The sequence below is a fragment of the Esox lucius genome, chromosome 18, assembly GCF_011004845.1.
Source record: "Esox lucius isolate fEsoLuc1 chromosome 18, fEsoLuc1.pri, whole genome shotgun sequence".
Classification (NCBI taxonomy): domain Eukaryota; kingdom Metazoa; phylum Chordata; class Actinopteri; order Esociformes; family Esocidae; genus Esox; species Esox lucius.
The window spans coordinates 14567990-14585198 of NC_047586.1; the positions used below are offsets into that span (position 1 = coordinate 14567990).

Below are 17209 nucleotides of genomic sequence, written 5' to 3' on the forward strand. Positions count from 1 at the left end.
GGCAAAGTGCAGGATATCCTTAGTCAACTAAACGCTGTGTCGGTTGCATGTTGTTTTATCACATCATTAACTTCAGGTTATGAGGTGGGGGATCTACATTTGCTGACCAGGATGATTCACAAAATGAACATCCTTAATGGATCTGTCAGCACAGCTGCTTTTCCCAAAGAGTTATGCTGTGAAAATGTCAGTGCTGGTACTCTCGAAGTCCAAATATTTGGAAGATTTGCAATTTTAGGTAAAATGATATATTAGTAGTGATTGAAATTCAGTGTTAGCTTTTTGTTTCTGAGGACTAACAAAGGACCGGTCACTAAAAACAGGGACATCTGGCAACCTTAGTTTGTCCCCTCACAGTGAACTAGGGAGTTGATAAGGGCATGCTACATTTCACATCTAGACATAACTGATGAACTCACCAGCTTTTTTTGACGTGCACGCTCCTTGTCCTCAACACTGCTCACTGCAGGACTCTCTGTCCTCCTCCACACTCTGCTCACTGCAGGACTCTCTGTCCTCCTCCACATTCTCCTCACTGCAGGACTCTCTGTCCTCCTCCACACTCTGCTCACTGCAGGACTCTCTGTCCTCCTCCACATTCTCCTCACTGCAGGACTCTCTGTCCTCCTCCACATTCTGCTCACTGCAGGACTCTCTGTCCTCCTCCACACTCTGCTCACTGCAGGACTCTCTGTCCTCCTCCACATTCTCCTCACTGCAGGACTCTCTGTCCTCCTCCACATTCTGCTCACTGCAGGACTCTCTGTCCTCCTCCACACTCTGCTCACTGCAGGACTCTCTGTCCTCCTCCACACTCTGCTCACTGCAGGACTCTCTGTCCTCCTCCACATTCTGCTCACTGCAGGACTCTCTGTCCTCCTCCACATTCTCCTCACTGCAGGACTCTCTGTCCTCCTCCACATTCTGCTCACTGCAGGACTCTCTGTCCTCCTCCACACTCTGCTCACTGCAGGACTCTCTGTCCTCCTCCACACTCTGCTCACTGCAGGACTCTCTGTCCTCCTCCACATTCTCCTCACTGCAGGACTCTCTGTCCTCCTCCACATTCTGCTCACTGCAGGACTCTCTGTCCTCCTCCACACTCTGCTCACTGCAGGACTCTCTGTCCTCCTCCACATTCTCCTCACTGCAGGACTCTCTGTCCTCCTCCACATTCTGCTCACTGCAGGACTCTCTGTCCTCCTCCACACTCTGCTCACTGCAGGACTCTCTGTCCTCCTCCACACTCTGCTCACTGCAGGACTCTCTGTCCTCCTCCACATTCTCCTCACTGCAGGACTCTCTGTCCTCCTCCACACTCTGCTCACTGCAGGACTCTCTGTCCTCCTCCACATTCTCCTCACTGCAGGACTCTCTGTCCTCCTCCACATTCTGCTCACTGCAGGACTCTCTGTCCTCCTCCACACTCTGCTCACTGCAGGACTCTCTGTCCTCCTCCACATTCTCCTCACTGCAGGACTCTCTGTCCTCCTCCACATTCTGCTCACTGCAGGACTCTCTGTCCACTTCACTATCCTCACTGCAGGACTCTCTGTCCACTTCACTATCCTCACTGCAGGACTCTCTGTCCTCCTCCACACTCTGTTCACTGCAGGACTCTGTCCTCATCAACACTCTGCTCACTGCAGGAATATCTGATTTAGACATGTCCGTATCACAGCTTGTATAACAGCCTTTTTCCTTAGCCTCAAGATGGATGATTTGACTGTCTAATTATAATGATTATAATATTTATTGTGAAGGAAGCTACTGCACCCCTTGTTGTTGTCAGTCTCAGCCAAACACAAGCTTCAACTTGCTACAATGGAGTGATGAGCCTGCCATTTGAACTGATGCTTTCCATCAGTTAAAATGGCAGCATAACCTTCGACATTAATCCAATCGGAGAGTTAGACAGATGTACCACCATATTGCTGAACCTGTGTAGTCCATTCAGGGCTGTGGAGAAGCTAAGAGGAATCAAATTAAATCAAAGCCATACTCTGCTTCACCCATTTTACCTCTTCCATCGTTGATGGGTCTCTCTCTGCACTTGTGCGAAAGACAAGGTTGGTTACCTTTGTCCACCCAACATAGTGGAGTGCTTTTTCATTCTACACGTAAATGGTTTAGGGGGTAACTGAACTATTACATTGTCTCCAACATCCTGTCAATGGAAAGGTGGTGAGAGCTCCTGATTGGGCTTACCCTGTGGCCCTCATTACTCACCATATATAGACTCCTACTCCTTCCCCTAACCAGTTAAATCTGTGGATTATTAACATGCTATGTGCGCTATACACTGCTCCTATGAGTGGGCCATTATTATTTCTTTGGCTGGCAATTGTCTTCAGACATTACACAGTCAGGCACATAAAACTACTGCACGTGCAGTGCCCCAGTTAGTGGCCTAGTTAAGAATCATCTAGGGGCCTGGACCGGCCTAAATGAGTCTCCCTGCATCTGAAAACAATACAGACACGTCTCCACGCTCTCATTATGAAGGGGAGAGATTCTTTCAGTTGCACTTCAACCAACCTGCTTTCCCTTCAACGAGTTGTTTGTTTTTCTCTCTTTCTCAACATTTTTCACTTTATTCCGTCTTCAAGTTTGCTTACCAGTGGTCCAATGGGGATCAGCGGGGCTTTGCTGGGATTTTCACCAGTGTTGCAATGAGGATCAAAGCCGAATGTGTTTGGACACAATTAATTCCACAGCAGACTTAGAAGAGTATAAATCCCTAGATTCCATGTGGAGGAAGGGATGGATGGCCCCTGGGAGGCAGCTGGCCGCACCAAGAGACAAGTCCTGGCAGTATAATGTCAATAGCGCTGACTCAGGAGTTCGTATGGCGCAGGCCCAGCCAGCAAGTGCTTGGCATGGCTCCCCGAAGGCCTAAAGCTCACAGACAAGGCGGGGGAGTGGGGGGTTGTTAGGGAAGTGCTGGTCTTCCAAATCAAACAGGAAAGCCTCCCTTCGCAGGTGCGGCTTTTGTTTTCAAGGGAGAGGGGCAGGGGTAGGCAGGGGTAGTAGGGAGACCGGGCCAGGGTCGGGCGGTGGAGGCACTCCTTTCTCGGTCCCCCCTTTCACAGGCAGCCAATTCGTTAAGGAGCCTTTGTGTTCCAGGGGGCTTGGATACAGTAACGGTTATCCAGTACGTACACTCCCACAAGTTTTGCTCAGAACGTATGACTCAAAACAAGGTTAGCGGCAATGCGTTGTCTCTCTGAATATGTTGGATGTTTTCTTTGGGAAACAGCAACCTCAATTGATGAGGTTACTCGGGAGCATATCACTCTCTCTTCACCTTTCTGTTTGTACAGTTTCCTCGTTTTTTTGTCTGTGTTAATTAAGAGGTACCCTGCTGAAACACATCCTGGTTAGCTGGCCAGTCAACTGCAGAAACACAACTCTGTTAGCTGCTCTGTTAGATGTAAAAATACAAGTGGGCCTTTTTGGGAGTAAAAATTGATTTATCCTTTTTTCTCTTACCCGCAAAAGGTTTTAACCCTGAAATATAAAACCCACACTTCTAACCACAACCTCTAACCCTTAGTTGCTAATTTTAACCATTAACCTAAACCGTAAGCCAAAAATAGCCTTTCTAAATCCATTCAGTGGCAATAAACCACATTATTGGATAGATTTATGGCACAGTGGAAAATTGTGCAGAGACAGCCTTTATAATGGTATTCTGATGCATTTTCATAATGCATTGTACTCAATGGCATGTCATGCTTTTTTTTTTTTTGCATATAAACTAGGAGCATAGAAAGAGCGATTATAAGGAAAACATGCCTTAAAGATTTTGCATCGATTTACTCAAGTAGTTGTCTCAACTAAAGTCCCAAAATCTCGCAGGCAAATAAATGCTGCCTTATTAGTTTTAGGTGGCCTTAAAAACATTATTTGTTATTAACAGTACATATATAATATTTTAGGCTACAGGCTTCCTCTTCAGCCAGTAAGGTACTACAAACCCTATCTGACTGATAGGTAATGCAGTATTTGTGTACTGAGGCAGCTATCTTTTGTCGCTGTCATTGCATGACAGACACCTTAATACATACTTAAAATTATATGACGTAAGCTTAGTATCCTTTAATAAAACATGCTTTGGAGATGACTGATATTACTGTATCGAACAAGAACACTCCATTCTTTAAATCCTGAAGCATTCTGAAAGGGACATCTAAATCGAAATATAATTGTAAGTGTATTTAATTGAGATGGTGTCTAATTCACGTATCCTCGGCAGAGCACCACGAGGACTGCTCCTGCAAGTCAGCCATTAATCTATGACCGACTGGTGCATTCACAGCATCTTAATGGACAACACATAGCAAACCAGTGTTCATATGCAGCAGTAATGTCAACCCTGCAAGGCAGATGAAGCCTGTTAAATTAAAGCAAAGTCTCACATGTACCACTTGATTCATTCACTAACATCCCAGGTTTTTATATTATTTTGTATGTAGCCGTAAGGCCATAAGTCTGTTTTTCTTCGCCTGTGTTCTGGGCCAAAGTTCTCAATAAGAAGCTGAAGATAAACCAGGCCTCCTTATCTGCACTGTCCTACTTCTGAGATTCTGCTCTATTTTAGGGATTTTCCTGTATTAGATTTACGTGTACTGTCCATGTGGCTATGAGCAATGTGCTGTGAGATGGGATGTCTGTCTGTGTACAAATGCCTGCTAAAAGCAGTGTGGATTGAGAGGAAAGTAGTCTGTTTGCTCCCGATACCTGAGTCGATAAGACCAGTGCACTGTTGAAAATGCTGTAATTGTTTTTGTTTTCGAGAGGGAACGCCCATTGTGTGATGGCTGCAGGTGGTAAAGAAATGTGTTAGTCACACGATTCTCATTTACAAAAACAGAATTCCCACAATATCAACCACTTATTCCAGCTCTCTGATTCCCGTCAATGTGTGCTTTGCATAACTTTGATCATCCAGGTTATTGTTGAGGACGTTCTTAGCCAGTAGCACACAAGAGATTGCGATGAGAATTGCTGGTAAAACTGTTTCCATTTATATGTACTGTTGTCAACACCGTTTCTCACAGTCTCTTTACAAGTCTCTGTCTGCATCCCAACCATTCCTCTGAAACGGGGCACATTTTCTTAGACAAATGTAGACATTCTTAGCCAATCCATTCAAAATACTGAGAAGTGGTAGAGAATTAGATGGATGCCTTGGTGGGAAGACTGCAGATGATTAGTCACACTTTCTTCTTGTTTTTAGGAACAGGAGGAGAACAAAGGTGCAACCAGCTGGCCAGAATATTACATTGACCAGCTCAATTCCATGGCTGCTGTAAGTAACAGATCCTTGCCGTCCCATATGGCTCTTTACTAATACATTCCCAAAGTTTGCGCGGAGCATTTTGACCCTAACCTGGAGGAGGCTTTACTATAAAATATTTGTGATTTCACTTTAGTGAGTTTAGTGAAATCACAATGGATTCAAATAATCAACTGTTCTGCTGTGCTGGGACTAAAGCTTTGGACACACTGCAACGTTGAAAGGCTAAATACCAGCTGGACGTTCTATTTGCTGTTGCTGCAGTGTGTTGTAGGGACTTGTTGCTCTTGGCAGTCCATACATTTTGTGTGTTTTTTCCCCCACATAGAATTCTGCAGCACTTGGCGGCAGGATGATGAATTAAAGAGTTTATATCAACTTTAACACTAATTTGAGACATTCCTTGATTCCAGTCTGATCAGATATTAAAAATAATGTGCAGCGCTCCTAAATTCTTAACAAAATCTTTACTTTCGAGGGGTTAGGTAGGAATTACTGTGCGATGATAAATATTGACAGCATAATTGCATCAGTAACATACAGAGAGCCTCTCTCAGTTTAGACAAGATCAAACCAGCCCTGAATCTGATCAAGTCTGCCTTCATGTTAGATTAAGATAGAAGTGCAGAGGACTGTCAGCATTTGAACTCCTGGCACATGCTCTGTTGATATGCTTTTTGGCAATAATATTATTGCACACTGAAGTTCTGGCAGGTGCGAGAGGTTCAAGATAATCTCCTAAATCAGATGGTGATATCTAGCACAGATATCAAAACTAAGGAGCAGGTTTTGATTCGACATGCCACATGAAGACACTGATCCAACTTACTCAGATATCCAGAGCGGCTCCTTTTGTGTTTGAGCCAAACTGAAACCTGGCACGGGTTTCCTTATCTGAACATCACGTTATACATTCCATATCATTCATTACAAAAGCCACTGAACACATAAATTGCAGACACATGCTGAGATGCTAGTTATAGGACCCAAACATGATGGGCAGTTCCTTTCTGTTACACATCCCCTGGCCGTTCCCTGTGCGTGATAAGCCCCCTAGGTTTTTAGCTGTCCATGTGAAAAATGTGTAGAGACATTCAAGCCCTGGGGAAGATAAATATTAATTTCTAATTCTTGCCCTTAATTTGAGAATTAGAATGAGCTAACATATGGAATTGTTTTCAAATTCATTATTTAGTACTTTTAGGAAATATTTATATAATGTATGTAAAAAAAAAAATATGTGAGGTGTGATGAAAGTATCAGGTTTAAGACTTTTTTGCTGATTTCTATATTAATAAATTTCTAACTAACTAGATTTACATTCACTGCTATGTATTTTCCATAAAAACTGGACTTGTTCAAACAGCTTTGGTAATGTTATGTTGCACAGAGGAAGACTCTCCTAGCTCTGGAGAAGGAAGATGAGGAAGAGAGGAACAAAACAATAGAGAGCCTGAAGACGGCTTTGCGGACGCAACCCATGAGGTGCACTGATTCTTGCACTTGTATATATACACACTACTGTATAGTGCATGAGTATCTAAAGGGCCCAACATGGAGTGTTAAAGGGGCCCTACATGTTGTATTAAAAGGGCCCTACGTGGAGTATTAAAAGGGACCCTACATGCAGCATTGAAAGGGCCCTACATGCAGCATTGAAAGGGCCCTACTTGCAGCATTGAAAGGGCCCTACTTGCAGCATTGAAAGGGCCCTACATGCAGCATTGAAAGGGCCCTACATGCAGCATTGAAAGGGTCCTACATGGAGTATTAAAATGGTCCTACCAAGAAAAATGGAAAACCTGCCCTACAAAAATTAATCTCTGAAGTCACACACACACACACACACACAGACATGCACATTTGTCAGATTACATCTGGCATCTGGATATTGCAAGTTTACCTTTTTGTTGGTGTCCTGTCTCCTCTTGACCCTCCTCAGGTTCGTGACCAGGTTTATTGACCTGGACGGCCTGACCTGCATCCTCAACTTCCTGAAGAGCATGGACTACGAGACAACCGAGTCCCAGATCCACACCTCGCTCATTGGCTGTGTCAAGGCCCTGATGAACAACTCCCAGGGGCGGGCTCATGTGCTCTCGCACTCTGAGAGCATCAACATAATCGCCCAGAGTCTGGCCACGGAGAATGTCAAGACCAAGGTGGCGGTGCTTGAAATCCTGGGCGCCGTGTGCCTTGTCCCTGGTGGGCATCGGAAAATACTGGAGGCCATGCTGCATTACCAGCGTTTCGCGTGTGAGAGGACGCGCTTCCAGGTGGGCCATAGGAGCAACATATACCCAAATTGAATTTTGGTTCGGTGTCATTTCATATTGTCACGTTAAAACTTGTGGCCAGGTTAAACTAAGGGTTAAGGAAGTCACCCTGTTATACAGTAGGTATTCGTTTCAGTGCTTTTACAAGATGCACGAAATACTGTAATGTTTCCTAATTACATCTGCCCTTTATTCAATGAGTGCGTTTTGCTGGTCATTTGTGTTGGTGGGTGCAGCACTTTAAACTGGCCGAAGTGGTAACTTTGTGTCTGCAGTGTCCATTTCCTCTGAAATAGGTTTGATATTTGGAGTAGCCTGTGGTGATGTCTTTTTAAGCACCTTCTCCCGTCTCCCGCCCAGACCCTGCTGAACGATCTGGACCGTAGCACGGGTCGGTACCGGGACGAGGTCAACCTGAAGACTGCCATCATGTCCTTTATCAATGCTGTTCTCAGCCAAGGAGCCGGAGAGGTGAAGTTATTTCCAGTCACCTCGCACCACACCTTTTATTCTGATATCAAACTCAACCTGCGCCTCCGTCTGACTTGAGTTGACTGACTGCTGCTTGTGTTGTTGTTGTTCCCAGGCCAGTCTGGAGTTCCGCATTCACCTCCGTTACGAGTTCCTGATGTTAGGAATTCAGCCAGTCATTGACAAGCTTCGCTCCCATGACAACCACACGTTGGACAGGTGAGTTGGACTCCTCTTCTTAATCACCGTCATTTGTGCCGATCTCTGACCGTGCCTTCACCTGTTCATTTCCGTCCTCTGTCCAGGCACTTGGATTTCTTTGAAATGCTGCGCAATGAGGATGAGCTGACACTGTCGCGGCGTTTTGAGTCGGTTAGTGAACTGTGGATTCCTGTTGGGTTCGTGCTCTCTGTCGCCAGTGGCGCTCAAAAAGAACAGCCTGTTCAATGTGTTCTCCCCTCCCCAGGTTCACATAGACACTAAAAGTGCCACCCAGGTTTTTGAGCTCATCCGAAAAAAGATGAACCACACTGACGCGTATCCCCACTTTATCTCCGTCCTGCACCATTGTCTACTCATGCCTCGTAAGTTCTCACATTGACCCCTCCCCCGGTCAGGAAGAATATTATATCTGTGACTTTGGCAGAGTATTATGTTTCTTAGTCCCAGTACAGGTGACTTGCTGTCGTCTGTCTGGAAGCTGTGTGTTTTGTTGGGCTGCGTGTGCAAATGTGTGTCTGTACACTTTAAATAATTGTTTACCTGATATGTCTGCATCCCTGAACAAGGTCCTCCCCTCCGTCCACACTCTGCATCCATATCGGTTACTACTGAGAGGCCTCTTCTCTCCTGCTTCTTGGCTGAGTCAGATGTGTTGGCTGACTCTGTTCACACTGTCCCCGCAGATAAAAGGAGTGGAAACACTGTTCAATACTGGCTGCTACTAGACCGCATCGTCCAGCAGATGGTTCTGCAGAACGACAAGGGTCATGACCCTGACGTCACACCCCTGGAGAACTTCAATGTGAAGAATGTGGTCAGAATGTGAGTGCTGCTCATGTAACCGCTTACAATGACAAGGGAGACAGAAGGATCGCCTTCTCCCAGAACTGTTTCTCCTATTCTTAGAAAAGGTATTTAGGAATTAAAAGTTTTGTCAGCTGGTTAGGTATGTAAGCTGTATTTTTTATTCCATTATAGTGCTGAGCTCCACTCCATTTCCAAAGGTTGTTTGGATGTCGTATTTGACATGAGTTCATCGGTTCTACAATCCTCCTGGAGATGATTCTTCACTTCATTAGTCTTTCTTTCTCGTTGTAGGCTGGTCAATGAAAATGAGGTCAAGCAGTGGAAAGAGCAAGCGGAGAAAATGCGAAAAGGTCAGTGTCATGTTTTGAGTTAATTCCTGACGAATCCTTAAGTACCACCCACATATTTAAACCTGTTTCCCCTCCCACCCAATGTGACATGCTTCCCCTTCGGCAGAGCACCATGAGCTCCAGCAGAGGTTTGAGAAGAAAGAGCGTGAGTGTGATGCCAAGACCCAGGAGAAGGAGGACATGATGCAGACCCTGAACAAGATGAAGGAGAAGCTAGAGAAGGAGAGCACAGAGCACAAGACAGTAAAGCAACAAGTGGCTGACCTCTCTGCCCAGTTACATGACCTCAGCTCTGTATGTACCCTTCAACTTGTCATAGTCACATACTTTTATAAACTTTCCGATTTATAATATACAATTGAAGTAAATTATTATAAGATGATGCCATATGATATAAAATTGAAAGTAAGTATTCAAATAAGAACAGAAATATTGTTAAGATTAGTGATGGTCCATATTTCCTCCGAACATTTCCAGAGACAAATCGCTAGCGTCCCAGGAGGTCCCCCATTCATCCCTGGGCCCCCCGGTGGTCCTCTCCCACCTCCGCCTCTCCCTCCGCCAGGAGGCATGATGCCCCCTCCAGCCCCAGGGGGTATGCCCCCTCCACCACCCCCACCCCCAGGTGGACCCCCACCTCCGTTTGGACGGCCACCCATGGGGGGGATACCTCCTCCGCCTGGGGCACCCTTGGGGCCCACCCTCAAAATGAAGAACATCCCCCAACCATCCAACCCACTCAAGTCGTTCAACTGGGCCAAGCTGGCTGAGGTCAGGGGGCGTGGGTTTGAACATGGTCATGTCCATTAGGCACCAAACAGTAGTAGACAGACTGAAACAGGGAGACCACAGACTTTTCCAATAAGTAAAAATAATTGTATTCTCTATTTTTCTAAACCGTTACACCCAGCACACAGTATTTTGTTTACTGAACGTTAGGGTTGTGTTATTCTAGTACACGTCATGCCTTGATGATAGACATATGCAGTAGATACCGATTACAGTATTGAAGGTTCTGAAAGCCGGGTTAGGGTTCATTTTAATCAGTCATTTCAGGAAGTGAACTAAACATTTCACCTCATTGATTGGAATTGCAGTTTGCAGTATGCTTTCTTGCGGATTGCTTTCTAAATTGCCTAAATGGAAATGACATCAGCCTGCTAAATGCCGCACCTCACCTTTTTCCCTACCCAGAATAAGCTGGAGGGCACTGTATGGACAGAGCTGGACGACGCAAAGGTTTTTAAAATCCTTGACCTGGAGGATATTGAGAAGACCTTCTCAGCATACCAGAGGCAACAGGTACTTTACTATGTCCAGGTGTTCTCTTTGGGTCTGCTGAACAAGGGAACATCCTCCAACCTTTTTCCTCATATTCCCTCTCTCATTAGAGAGAAATCCCCAATAGAAAACCTAACTCCATGCTGATTATATACAATAATATGTAGAGTAAAACCATTTTGTTTGGCCTACAGTAATATAATAAGTAATACAATATCTTGGCATGTAATAACAAATATAGAAGACCACTGACTTTTTGGACCAGAACATATTCCTTGTCATACACAGTACTTTGTCGGCATAGAACATTTTCATGATGGTAGAATAGCAATGTCAAAGATCATAAAGATCAGATGATGAAATGTAAATGTCTTATGTAATCTCTCCGCTCAGTGATTTCACAGGGATAATACACACAGATCACCATAGACCACCACAGGGATAATACACACAGATCACCATAGACCACCACAGGGATAATACACACAGATCACCATAGACCACCACAGGGATAATACACACAGATCACCATAGACCACCACAGGGGAAAGAGGGACTTTTGTGTTACAAACATTTATTGACAGTGGCCTTCGCCAGTGATGAAATTAGCTCCTGGGCTCCTTAGTTGGCACATAACCACAAAAAAGTGTTCCTCTGTTACTCTAATGTGACCACATTTTTTTTGCCTGTGATGGAAAAACACAACTAACAGCATCACATCAGAATCAGCTTGCACACACGCATGCACCAACGCAAGCACACACACCGTCCGTTTCACAATGACACCAAGCCCAACCTCTTTAACCATGTTCTATATCCCATCAGCCTTTGCTTGCCAATGAAGCCACACTCCCTCTTCACTCAGCACAGATGTTTGCTATGAGCTTGTTTCTGTTTGTTTGTTTTGGGGTGGATTCATCCCACTGCGCTATCATAATAACAAGCCCAGATCTTGCTTCTTGCCTGCATTCTAGGACTTCTTTATGATCAGTAACAACAAACAGGTGAGCTTTCATTTTCACACACAAAATGGTGTTGCGTTTTTCTTATTGTCCTCTTTTGCTTTTATTATCTTCTTGATGTCTTCATCCTTTTGAAGATATTTCTACCTTCAGTAGCCACATTACTTGAACTTGTGGTTTTCATAAATCAACAAGTGCTTTTTGTACATTGTGTTTACAAACTGTTTTCCACAAAAGATAGAAGCTTTCTTATTTTTAGATAGCTCTATATGTAAAAAATTATAATGAATTAAATCCACCCTCTCGTTATAAGAATGCCCTCTCGTTTGTTTATGTTGTGTGTAAACATCCAGATGATTGTGTATTTGTCCATCTGTTTTGGGTGTTCTTTGTGATTTTACTTTATTGTGGGTTTGTAATGTATTCTACTTAATGCTCCTACTTAAGATCCCTGCAATTCTGAAATGCCTCTCCTCTGAAATGCCTCTCCTCTGAAATGCCTCTCCTCTGAATGGCTCTCCACAGAAAGAGAGTGAGGATTCAGACTCCTTGAGCTCCAAAAAGGTCAAGGAGCTCTCTGTTATAGATGGACGCCGCGCCCAGAACTGTAATATCCTGCTGTCGCGGTGAGTGTCTGTAAGTCTTTAGTTCTAGGCTGTCACATCCAGGCTGGTCAATGGCTGTGGCCATAAACTGGGCCTCTTCAGATGACAGTAGTACTTCATATTAGTTCAGCAATGTCCTCAGAGGTGGATAGAGACATCTAGTGGCCATCTAGTAGCAGTTTTAGTGTGGACAGTTCAATTGAGGGATTCTGCCATTTGAATATTGTCAACTAGGTGGGGCTTCCTACTGGTCAAAGAAAGATCATATTACAGGTCGTTAACCGGTATAAGCCAATGAACAGAGCATTCCCTGATTAAAATAGTTTAAACACAGTATTAGATCATTGCTAAACCTTTCCATGTTGGTTTGATCAGGATTGTTGACAAACGACTCTCACTCTTATCCATAAAAATCTCCTCATGTAGGCTAGTCAACCTGTTAACCAATCTGTGTCTTGTTGGCTAAAGTACACATGATCACAGTGGCTACAATTACTATTTTACCTAACATTGGCAGAGTTGAATATCCAAAATAAAATTTTTGATCTTACTTTTCAGTACATGAAAACTTTTTCATGTGCACTATGTGATCACACACCACCCACATCTTTTCCACCAAAGGTCAGTTTAGTGGAAACACCAATGTTCCTAATTGCACAGTGTAGTGTGGGCTTTCATTTGGTGGTGCCATTTGGATCAAGACCATCCGGGGTTGGTAGAGTTTGTATCAGACAAGGGTTGCATTATTTCATTGTGCTCTAAGGACTCCTTGTAGTACACCTTGACCTACAAGTTCAGTTGTGATTCTTGGCCAGTAAAGGAATTCTCCTCCAAGCTTAAAGGTGCTGTTAAGTACTTCCTGGTTGAGCGGGCAGTGTGTTAATTAAACCAGCGTGTCACCCTCCCTTCTAAGCAAAGTAGATTAGACAATATGATCGCCATTTTTATTGTTCAAAAAGTGTGGAAGTTAATGCATTTCAAGGGTGTGGTGTTTTAATTTAACATTGGTTTGTGTTTATCAGGTTTCCAAGTAAAAATAATGTTTATACACACACACACACCAAGCTATCTCCTCTTACAAAGAGCTGTGACACAAAATCGTAGTTTAAACGTCATCCCTCACTCCTGCTATACTAATTTCATTTAATGGTGGGCTACACTGTATGGGGTTAGCAGTGCAGCTTTCAGCAGAGACCACCCATGCAGACATTCTCCCAAAGGGATTCAATGGAGTGCTCCACTCCCTGTTGTGTGGGTGCCCTCAAATGGATATGGCCAGATTCTTAAGGAGGAAATATCATCTGTGGAACTGCTGGGTAAAACCCCAGAGATGAAGATGCTCCAGTCTATGGTCATTTATGCTAGCAGGCTAGTAAGTAGTAACAGAAATAGAAATAAGAATTGGTATTTTGAAAATACATAGATTTCAATGTAAACATTTATTGAGGATTATTACGGAGTTCAGACATGCTACATTGAAGTTGCATGTACCACTACACTAACAGGGAAAAAATTGCCAGTTGAACAATATACTCTATGTTTCATTTCAGCAACAACCGTGTTTATACATCTTAAAGGACCATTTTAGTACGGGGTTTATATGAGTATTCTGTGCACATTCAGGCCACTATGTGTTCTCCAAGTTAGGTTCTCTAAAACAGGAACTGCTCTGGTCTTGTTTTCCCATCATTCCTGTTTCCTACTCAACTCTTTTTCTGGCAGACAAATAGGGCTGGCTTTCCAAGCGGTTTTTAAAGTGAGAACATGGTAGTGTTTCTCACTGTGGTCAGGAAAGATGGTTTTCCCGCAGTTTCCCTTTTCAGCAAGTTTAAGTTTACTGTGGCAGGATTAAGTTAATTTTGGTATTATCTATTTTAGTTGAGGCTTGGTTCCACTTTGCTCTTGACACTTAAAAGGAGAAAGCTGGGGAATAATCCAGTTGAATCTTACAAGTACTTATAAAACTCTGTCAATTGTATAAATATTATGTCAATTTCAGTGTGTTTAACATACCCATATATTTTTATTGAATAGTCAAGGGTTGTGGGAGCTGGGTAATTTAACATTGGCAGAGTTAATTACAGTTGAATTCAAATGTTGTCAAACAGTTCTAATGTTAATGGTGGTAGTTGGGTTTTCCTGTGCGTTGAAAGTGGCTGACACCTGCTGTGGTCTCGTTCCAGGCTGAAGTTGTCCAATGAGGAGATGAAGCGGGTTATATTGACCATGGATGAACAGGAAGACCTCCCTAAGGACATGTTGGAGCAGGCAAGTCTATGGGACGATCACATGGGATTTTAGATGGAAACTTGTAAAACATATACTTCTTAAAGAGAAGATACAATCCAGCACACGTGTAATCTTTATAGTCCCAATTTCAGGTGGGCTGTCATTTTCTTTACCTCTGAAAGTCGATTACAGTTTCATGGGCATGGTACAACTTGATGTTTTAGAAGTACAATGTATGTGTCAGTACGTGATGCAGAGAGTTGTCGTTGTAACATACTGTAGCAGGCCTCAGTAAAACACCTACAATTCACTTTTCTGTCCTGTTCAACCAATCTGGGGATTTCTTTACGAGGAGTTAAGATGAAGTGTTGCCTTGTTAACTGTCAAAACCATCAAGTGTCACAGGCTCTCTACCTAAAAAAAACTGAATTTCCACTTGTCATGGACACTGAGGGGGTTGTCATTGAAGTGTTTAGCTACTACTTATGTTGCCAGTACCTGTCCCTTTAATGGCATTTCTCCTGCCCAGATGCTGAAGTTTATTCCAGAGAAGAGTGACGTGGACCTTCTGGAAGAGCACAAGCATGAGCTAGACCGCATGGCCAAAGCTGACCGCTTCCTCTATGAAATGAGCAGGTACTATGAGCTGCAAGAGGATTAAATAGATTTGATCAAAACCAACTTGAATTTAATTCATACAGTGTTTTCTTTACAAAATACAACCAACTGGTGACAGTCAAGGATTTTAACCTGAACACCCTGTGCCATTTTAGCTCACTTAGCAAAATTTGGCATTATCTTGGTGAGTTAACATGAGTCTTGAGATCTCAGGAATGCTAATTTAGTCATATTACAAGCAGAAGATATTACAAAATACATGATGTGTAAATGTACTCTAAAGGTGATTCAGATCCCTGTGCATTGTATATCTGATCCTAATGCACAAGAACTAATTGAAATAATTACATTGATTATTCCCATCACTCCTTCAAAACCAAGAAGGTCCCATTTTGAGCAAGCAATGTTTTGTTTTATTTGGTCTCAGAATGGAGTGGTGTGGTATTATGGTATTATGGTGTGGTATTATGACAATGTCAATCTCATGCTTTATTCCGTGGTACGCACTGTTGAACAAAGAGTCTGCTGAATCCATTTGAACACAGACACAGGGAATTTCCTTGCTCAGACCACCCACACTAAAGGCAGAGTTTTCTCCTTGGCAGTTGTTTTTAACAACATTTGATAGCTCTCCAACTGTGGCAGAGCAGTAGTAGAGCCCAGTAACTAGATTTGATATGACTACAACGACACTGTTCATCAGTATTTTTCTAATCCCAAACCAGAAACAGGTTGTAGCCTCATAACCACCTATCACGTCCCAGTCAGTGGAAGCGCCAAACAAACAGAGTGCAGGTGTCCCTGGAAAATCCACTTCTACTTTATTAGATACTGTTAAAATATATTGTTTCACAATGCCTTTCCCCCATCCTGTGTTTGTCAAGGGGCTAGAGGAGTGGGATGCTTCGTTCCAGGAACTGACCCAAAATCTCCAACCAATCTGAAAGTAATATTTTAGTTTCTGAGAGCCCAGTTGCCAAGGCAACAGCCCCCTTGGCACCTGCTTTAGGAGTTCAGCCAAAGGAGTTCCTTGTGTTTCTATGCCCTCCATCAACAATCCGTTTGGATTGTCTTTTGTCGACTGCCTTGTCAGCCAGCACCGCATTGGATATCCCATCATATCATTGGTGATGAGTGCTTCTTCATTTTTTTCTCACTTAGCAAACAATTTCTTGCCATGAACCAGGCAATATATCATCCCATATCTGACCTTTTTTATCCTCCTTTCAGAACTCCTTCAGCAATTTGTTTTCCTGCTAATAATCATTGTCTCTGTTTCTCTTCCTTTTTTGCTTTCAAAGGATAAACCATTACCAACAGAGGCTGCAGTCGCTGTACTTCAAAAAAAAGTTTGCAGAGACAATTGCCGGAGTCAAACCCAAAGTAGATGGTGTGTATGAAGATGTGGGGTCCACTTTATTCCCACGTGAATTACCTCATTCAACAGTTCCGGTATCTCCTTATGTCCTTCTTCCCTCCCCAGCTCTCATCAAAGCTTCCAAAGAGGTCCTGCACAGCCGCAATCTGAAGCAGCTGCTGGAGGTGGTGCTGGCCTTTGGTAACTACATGAACAAGGGCCAGAGGGGCAATGCCTATGGCTTCAAAGTGACCTCGCTCAACAAGATCGCTGACACCAAGTCCAGCATAGACAAGTAAGAGGCAGAACTAAGATTTCAATGTTTCACGTTGGGTTCTATAGGGTGATGTCATTTGAGAACGTGTGCTCCATGCGATGGTGTGTCTTCTATCTCCTCCCATACAGGAACATCACCCTCCTCCATTACCTGATCACCATCCTGGAGAAGAAATACCCCAAAGTCATGATGTTCCAGGAGGACCTGCGGAGTGTGCCGGAGGCTGCCAGAGTGAAGTAAGTCAAGGATCCAAAAGACCCCTCACATTTATCAGGGTACCTTGTGGCCTGTTCTCAAGTCTTTATTGTTTTTTGAGGTCTGACCGACCAGTAGTGTTTTAATATGCTGTGTGGGTTGTGCAGGGTGAATTAAAACCCCAGTTTACAGTACAAAACTGTAAACTGGGATTTTAGGGAACAGTTTTGAAGGTTACCATAACGTTTGCCTTAGTG

The 17209-nt window shown here is 43.6% G+C and overlaps 1 protein-coding gene across 5 annotated transcripts in view; it reads left to right on the top strand.

The window, feature by feature from the left end:
* daam1b (dishevelled associated activator of morphogenesis 1b) overlaps positions 1-17209 on the top strand; it is a 65698-nt gene that overhangs the window by 40358 nt on the left and 8131 nt on the right. For 4 of the 5 annotated variants that reach the window (XR_002198186.2, XM_034287854.1, XM_020056398.2 and 1 more), the window contains 19 exons: positions 5243-5314; positions 6693-6787; positions 7245-7578; positions 7939-8049; positions 8165-8268; positions 8355-8421; positions 8516-8633; positions 8955-9093; positions 9370-9428; positions 9535-9722; positions 9906-10199; positions 10623-10730; positions 11684-11713; positions 12197-12297; positions 14460-14544; positions 15035-15141; positions 16425-16513; positions 16607-16775; positions 16886-16993. Coding sequence is in view for 4 of the 5 variants with exons in the window: in XM_034287854.1 (XP_034143745.1) it covers positions 5243-5314; positions 6693-6787; positions 7245-7578; positions 7939-8049; positions 8165-8268; positions 8355-8421; positions 8516-8633; positions 8955-9093; positions 9370-9428; positions 9535-9722; positions 9906-10199; positions 10623-10730; positions 11684-11713; positions 12197-12297; positions 14460-14544; positions 15035-15141; positions 16425-16513; positions 16607-16775; positions 16886-16993 (2378 nt within the window). In the remaining variant the exon portion in view is untranslated. The remainder of the gene's footprint in view (positions 1-5242; positions 5315-6692; positions 6788-7244; positions 7579-7938; positions 8050-8164; positions 8269-8354; positions 8422-8515; positions 8634-8954; positions 9094-9369; positions 9429-9534; positions 9723-9905; positions 10200-10622; positions 10731-11683; positions 11714-12196; positions 12298-14459; positions 14545-15034; positions 15142-16424; positions 16514-16606; positions 16776-16885; positions 16994-17209) is intronic. The other variant, XM_020056399.2, reaches the window with a different exon arrangement.